Consider the following 7,537-nt stretch of genomic DNA (forward strand, 5'->3'; position numbering starts at 1 on the left):
GCTTTTGCACAGTTGGCTTTTTTAGATTATACTCCCTGCCCGCAAACCTCAGCGCACTTCTAGTTTGAGGATGGAAACCCTACGCCCACAATATTTATTAGAATTGGCCATGATGGTCATCAGCTGTAGGGAGCGCCTGGTCTAAGTTTGCATCACAGACTACGTGTTACTTCTGGGCCATTATGTCCTGTGGCCACCGAGTCTCTTAGCCAATTAGAATAAAGATTGAGACGCAGCCAGAGAATTCCATCAGCTTTCATACACAAACATTGCACTAACAAGTCTAACAATGGCACTGTCATTGCAACACCGCACTCCTGTCCAAACTCTTAAGATTGTCTTTACATTTTCGGCCCCAGTTAGTGATTCACTGGCGTTATTTTGGAAAATGGCCATCTTTTTTTTATGAATTTCTGATGCAATCTGTCAACAACTTTCTTTTCTTACATGTAAACAGCACTTTTATAAATTCACTGATTCCGTGAAGTTATGGAAGGAAAATATTAGTTACTGAATGTGTCTATAGTAAATACTTTATTTTCCCTTTGTGTCGAATTTAATATCCATGGATGAATGTATTATAATATTCTCATTAAATCAATGATCTTACTTTGTGTGACCTGCAGTGCTCCGAATGAAGTAGAGATGTCATTGTTTTTGTTCTATTTCCTGTAGTCTCTCTCTCCTTCCAGAGCTCTCCTGTTAATCTTATGAGAAATGTGTAATCCTCCTATAATGTAATAGCCTGGGGCATGGACTACTGTTAAGGTGTATGTGTGACATCAGTGGGATGGGAGTGATGTCATTGGGGGTGTGGTCAGGTATGAAAATAAAAGGACTGAAAATATGTCAGAGAGCAGAGAGGTACCTGACCCAAGCACCTAAAGTTACTTATAAAACACAAGATATGCGCATTCAGGAGTATAACTGCCATACTGTATCTAAATAATAACAATAAACTCAAGGTCAATGTTTATTTCCCTTCAAAACTAATTCAGTTTCTTTGTATTCCTCCTCAACTCTTGTTTTTTCTTTCTCAGCATTTCTGTCTTTTGTTCAACTTGCTTAATCATCTGATTATCTAATCTTGCCATAGGATCCTGTTCCGCCATTCTCCCAATTCCAAGCTCGGCTTCCACAATGCAGATATTTAGAAACTCCAGGATTCTGCCATCGGCTTCCGGGGTCCGTGTCTGGTTCTCCGTGGTGTAATTTTCCAGAGTGACAATGCGGGTCGACCCAAAGCCTCTAAACTTGCTCATAATATCCACAGAGTCCCCAGAGAAGCGATTGGTGATCACAATGATGGGATTAATTCCTGTTAATCAAGATTAGAATCTCATTACTAATGATGTTGTATTGACAATCCAAGAAACAGCGATAATGTGAATGCATCAATTCTGTCTAAAGTCACATCCTATTCCTGACTCTTTATTATTACTACTATTATTGAGTCATCTAATGGATGTAGAGATCAAGGAGGAAAGAAATTAAAGTCTGGGCCTACTGCTAGTCAACACTCGGTTGATAACATAACGTATATTCTTATTGAGGAATAATTCAATATTTAAATAATATAAGTTATAAAACTAAAGTGTTGGATTGTTTAGATAGTATTTTATTAAATCTATGGTAAACAAATATATCACGTCATCACTGCACGAGCAATCTGGGATCAGAAGTCCTGTGGGTTTGTTGTATTAGTCGTATTTGCTACACTCCTGGAATTTCTCGGAGTCCTTCCAGGCTCCCGGGAGAGCAGGGCAATCGCCCGGATCCTGTCCACTGCATTTAGTTAAGTGGTGGGGCGGGGGCCTATGATGCAATTCATGCATCAACGTGGTCCCGTCCCCTGTCTTTATAGGCTAGAATTTATTGTCAGTTTAAGGGGAGCAAATGACGCGATTCGTCGAGCCCCCACACGCCCACCTCCCCCCGGATGCCAACTTGCCAAACTTGCCAAGAATGGTATTAGTTACTGTTATGTTTACTACTCTACTGTTTATTTGTTCCATAATTTTATTTCTGTCTTTGTAGTGAGAGGTTAGTTAGGATTAACTCCAGATCACATGTTATTCTACTTGTTCAGTCTTGTTAGGCTGTTTTAGTCAGTGTTAGGTTATTGCTTTTGTGTGGATTTGTTATAAGTGTTGTTTGTTACAATGGTTTATGCAAATTTATAAAGCATAGTAAGAGTTACACAGGAGTTCAACATGAGGGGGATGGGGTGGTGGATTCGCCTGGAAACACTACTAAAGGAGGACAACATTCAACACTCTCCTGTAAGTTCCAGTTCCATCCACCTCATGTGTCTGCTTTGTGCACGGCCTGGACACTCCCTACTGAATTATTCGCAACACTTGCATTCAGGGCCATCTTTTCCATTGGGCACGATGGGCAGCTGCCTGGGGGCCCCACAGGCAAGGGGGCCCCATAGGCACAGCTCTTATTGAGAATAAATAATCCTGCAAAAGAAAAAAACCTGCAAAAAAAACCTACTGAGCAAGTCTATCATTCTATCTATCTCTATCTCTATATATCTATATTTGTATCTGTATACATCTATATATCTAAATCTATATCTAGGGGCCCCGGTGCACTGCTTTGCCCGGGGGCCCATAATGTTGTTAAGATGGCCCTGTGCATTTACAAATGTTTTCTCAGTATAATTTTATACCTCTTAATTTTACTGCTGTTTGTTTTCTCACATCCAAACCACACATGTTACTTTCTTCTCCCTCCCGCTCATTTGTTTGTTTGTTTTTACCAAGATTTACCAATAACCTTTACCGCTCTCACCCATTCCCAGTTACCAGTTGCTCCCTCTGTCACTGCTGTTTTACCAACTATTGCATTGGGACACAGCCCCCTTTCCTCTCTCAGCTCACAAGGAGCTATCTCTCTGCTGGCAGTGTCCTCAATCCTGGGACTTCATTGTAATCTATCTGCCAAAGCTCCTGTGACTGTGTGGGCTTCCAGCATTGTGCCTGTACGGTGCTATAGTGGACCATGACGGGGAACTGAGTGGCAGCTGATGTTAGAGAGGGTGGAAGCAGGCAGTGGTCCTGTGACAGACAGCCTGGGATTCCTGTCATAAATATTCGCCTGGGTACTGCCTGGATGTGGGGCTCTATTCTGGCAGAATATGGAATGACCCACCAACCCCAGGGAGGTAAATTCTCTTACCATTTACAGTGTCGGCTAACGATCCCTAGTGAATACAGTGAGACTATTTGACCTCTAACTTTTTCCACCCATAGAAAAAAAATGGAGGTTGTTTGCCCTTCATATGTAAGCATAAAACATCACAACATGTAGGCTTCTCCGCACACTTAATGCATCTGAATCCTGCAAACAATATTGAAAATGATACAAAGTGAAACAAGAGGATGTGTGTACAGGTCGCAAAGAACTTGAAATTAACAACCATGTGTACAATCAGTGCATGAAACACAAAAAAGCTCCCTCTATTATCACATTGATTCTCACCTACAAAACACAAAATGGCCAAGGATCAGTGCAAAGACCTCTGACGGTGCCGTAAACCTCGATTTGCACAAATGTGCCAAAGTGCAAAAGTAAGTAAGTTCCCCATTTTGCTCCATAACGGACAATTGTTCCTCTATATATCCCCCCCCGCGCACAACAAGGCACTTGGTTTTACCCTGTGCATCAAGTGCGATTCGTAAGTGAGTCCCACTCTGTTATTGTAGTATAAAACACACAGCCGGTCACACATCACCAGCACGGAGACGCAGTGCCATCATGTTCTGGGATAGAGGGCTTACCTGTGCTACGGTGAGCTTCTCTGAGGACTTTTTCAACTTCCTTCCCGTCATCATTATTCCACGGACGTGCACAACTGAAGCAAAAGAAAATATACATTGAGAATCTAATAGTGCAGTAATAGTGTTTTGCTCATTTTATTGGCCGTTCCATTAATTTTTTCTATTGTATTAATGTTTATTTTGTAAATAGAGTCTCCAGAACTATAGCCGGATCTTGAGATGAGGTCTATACATAATTTTACCCCTTCAGGGGAACTAGAAGCACAACATTGTCACCCAGTGGGTAGACTGAGGGCGATGGTGAATCACTTATTTAGCATAATCTTTGTAAAAGGTAGACAAGGCAGCACTTTACTAAGTATTGTATAATGTTTACTATAGGTCATATCTGCAGTGTTCCTTTATCCTTCTGTGTATTGTTAGATAATTATATGTACTGTTACCTGTATACAAACACAGGAACCATGAAATCCACAAGTCGATGTTTACGCTGTTCCATAAAACGTCCTAACTCCTCAGTTAGAGGCTTCTCAGTCCAGGTCACTTCCCCCAATCTCCGTAGGCTCCCTATTGTGAGAAAAGACACAGGCAGACATGGTCAGAATTAGAAACCTATTCAATCATTTCCTCGTGGTGTAAAGATACATATAGTATGGACAAAGGGCAATCTGGCCACTCGTTACAAGCACCAAGTTGCCAGATCTCCGTCAGATATGACCATACACATCAGAAAGGTCGGTCTGTTCAGTGCTAATCAACAGGACACCATGATAATGGTCAGACAATGACCATATGCTACTCAGATGTCGCATCATCCAATTGCATTTCCCAACCCTCCAGACCAACATCTGGTGGATCCAGATAGGGACCGGTGGTCTTTTTGCTGTCATATATGCTGCGATTTTCGGCCAATTAGGTCTAAACTGCCCTAATAAGCCATCAAAACTGTGCATTGTGCCTACATTATGATGGATAATGGTAGGACACTTACTTTTGAACAAAACCTAACTAAGACTTAGGAAAAGCTTTCTTGTCTTCGGTAACAATATTGTCTACGTCATTATTATTTATATTTAAAACAGCAATATATACCATAGCGCTGCACTGGTGGGGAGGTTATAAGAAGAGGTGGCACAGCGATTTATTGGGACTTAGGTGAATAGAACATGTGGACCCCTCCCCAGACTAGCTCTCTACACTCTTCCAAGCCATGAATTCCAACATTTAAATTTTAAGAATAGACTCTAGTATCTACCAAGAATCAAGAGAATATAAAGTGAATTTCAATAGCCCTATTAGAAAAAGTTGTGTGTTTCATCTTAATGTAACAAATGTTAAAAAATTAGGCTGACCCCTATTGCATAAATACCATTAGTCTAGAAGGGATTAAACACCCTGTGGAGGGCTTCACGTAAACAAGTATGGACATAATCATTTTAAGTCATTAAAATGCTAATTGAGACCTTAAACATATCAGGGCCTTCAGACATGCCTGGTTCTAAACAGCGGCATAACTATAAATATTAACTTGCATTTTAAAACTCAAAAGAGGGAGGGCCATGGCCACAAGAGCTTGCAATCTAAAAAACAATGTTATTTGTGATAGCATGATGTACTCACTGAACTGAGCATTGCACTCCATGATCTCTGTTGCACTCAACTTGCTAAAACCTCTGTTGTCAATGAGGACTAATTTACTGGTCAGTTCAAACTCCTCTCTTGTCATTGTTATTCCTCCAAAACTGGGTCCAGATACTGCCAGGTTCTTGTACCCCACGTTCTTCACCACACACAGACATGAGTTAATGAGCGAAGACTTTCCATGCCCCAACATTCCAAACACCTGTAGTAGAACTCTCTGGATTCCATGATCACTGTTCTGCAGTGAGTAGCCCGGGACATACTCAGTGACAATCTCTCGCCTGGATTCAGGTGCCTGAGCCATTACAGAACACTGCTGGGAAGAGTCACTAAAAACTAAAATAAAAATTATAGTTATAAAGGAGTGAGAAAAGCAGCAGACACACTGAAAACACGTCTACTTTACAGTAAATGTGAAACTGATTGTAAACGTCTCTCTTTTAAAAATGAAAGTAAGATTTGTGTAGAAAACAAGGAGGTGACAGACAAGACAACATCTGACCTACATGATTATTGCTGTACATTGGACTCATTTGTGCAGCATTGTCATTTTTAAAGGGCAAATAAACCCTAATGAAAACATTTTTTGTTTTGTTGTTGATGAGGGTGAACTATACTCAGAAACCCCCTCTACAAATACTGCGTTTGCCTCTGTGTAGTGATGCATATTTAGTTGTACTGCATCAAATTGATGCAAAGACCCCTTAGTATTTTGCTTATATGTATTTTTTTCCATTTCTGTTAAGTTCCAGGCTTTATTGTTCTGCAACCTCTCCCAGTATTGGTTCCACAACCATTTCCAGTAATAGTTTCACAAGCACTTCTAGAATTAGTTCCACAACCACTTCCAGTAATAGTTTCACAACCACTTCCAGAATTAGTTCCACAACCACTTCCAGAATTAGTTCCACAACCAGTCGCAGTACTGGTTCCATAACTACTCCCAGTACTGGTTCCACACTCACTCACTGTATAGGTTCTGCAACCACTTCCAGTATTAGCTCCACAGCAACTTCTAGTATTAATACCACAACCAATCCCAGTACTGGTTCCATAACTACTCCCAGTATTGGTTCGAAACCCACTCGCTGGTTCTGCAACCACTTCCAGTATTGGTTCTGTAACTACTTCCAGTACAGATTCTCCAAACCTTTCACACGATTGGATTCACAACCACTCCTACAATTTGTTCCACAACCCCTCTCAGGATTAGTTCCGCAACCACTCCCAGGATTGGTTCTGCAGCCAATCCCAGCATTGGTTGTGCAGCCACTACCAGTATTGGGTCTGAAACCACTTCCACTATAAGTTTCTTGAAAAACTTGGAATTAAACACTGACTTAAACAAGGAGCAGTGGAACATTCTAGGAATTTTCATAGTCCTAAGTAATTCTAACTGGAGGGATACCATGTTCAGTTTCCATACAATCTGAAGAGTCCTAATATACATAGGGCCGATCTTGACAGAAGGTTGTTGTTGTTTAATGTTTTTGGTTGACAACCAGACCCTATTGACTACTTTAAATGTACAAGGTCTCCAGTGTCTTCTGAAAAATACTTGAAGCTAGAGGCAGCATGGGTCAATGTGGCTCAAAATTTCCTCCAAATAGACTTTAATCATAATAAAGCTAGACTAATCTCATGGACTTCAAAGGTTTAGGAGCCTGGGAAAGAACAGTTCTTAGAGTTTAATCCAAACACAAAATAAAAAAGGAGAGGTTCCCATTGAGGCATAATAAGAGTTAATGTAGACACATTTCGCACAAGGTAAGAATTATGCCCAGTCAATGGATAATTCTGAGATTTAGCACCTCAGGCACTGTTCTGATACCTAGTTAAACCTTTGAGCTTGACCATTGGTCTGTGGGTGGTAGGCTGAGGAAAGAGGCCAATACAAAAATTAGAACAGAAGACCTTTAAGAAACTAGAAAAAAATGAGAACTTCTATCTGAGACAATGCATTCGGGTATAAGATTCAACTTGATAACATGGGGAACAATGAACAGAGCCATGGTCTGTGACCATGACCACTTGGGTACTGTTAAGGATGTGAGTTACCCCAGGGGTAATGACGGTAATCGTGCGTGGACCGCGAGATTTTCGCCGTT

General features: G+C 40.9%; 1 protein-coding gene across 1 annotated transcript; it reads right to left on the minus strand.

Annotated features, from left to right (window-relative positions):
- Nucleotides 1-258: 258 nt before the first annotated feature.
- On the minus strand, nucleotides 259-5,839 carry LOC142098619 (uncharacterized). Its single transcript, XM_075181454.1, has 4 exons — nucleotides 5,409-5,839; nucleotides 4,232-4,355; nucleotides 3,789-3,862; nucleotides 259-1,318 (listed from the first exon to the last, which is right to left on the minus strand). Exons 1-4 carry the CDS (start codon nucleotides 5,731-5,733, stop codon nucleotides 990-992), a joined length of 852 nt encoding a protein of 283 aa, XP_075037555.1. The 5' UTR covers nucleotides 5,734-5,839; the 3' UTR covers nucleotides 259-989.
- Nucleotides 5,840-7,537: the final 1,698 nt, after the last annotated feature.

Source organism: Mixophyes fleayi, chromosome 7 (assembly GCF_038048845.1).
Source record: "Mixophyes fleayi isolate aMixFle1 chromosome 7, aMixFle1.hap1, whole genome shotgun sequence".
Lineage (NCBI taxonomy): Eukaryota > Metazoa > Chordata > Amphibia > Anura > Limnodynastidae > Mixophyes > Mixophyes fleayi.

Bases quoted from the DNA above. Each gene is read 5' to 3' on its own strand.
- LOC142098619 (XM_075181454.1), bottom strand. From the start codon at position 5,733: ATGGCTCAGGCACCTGAATCCAGGCGAGAGATTGTCACTGAGTATGTC. The intron at 4,356-5,408 runs GTGAGTACATCA...TTCTCACAATAG, and splicing joins GGAGTGCAATGCTCAGTTCA to GGAGCCTACGGAGATTGGGG. The intron at 1,319-3,788 runs GTAAGCCCTCTA...CTTGATTAACAG, and splicing joins AGAAGCTCACCGTAGCACAG to GAATTAATCCCATCATTGTG.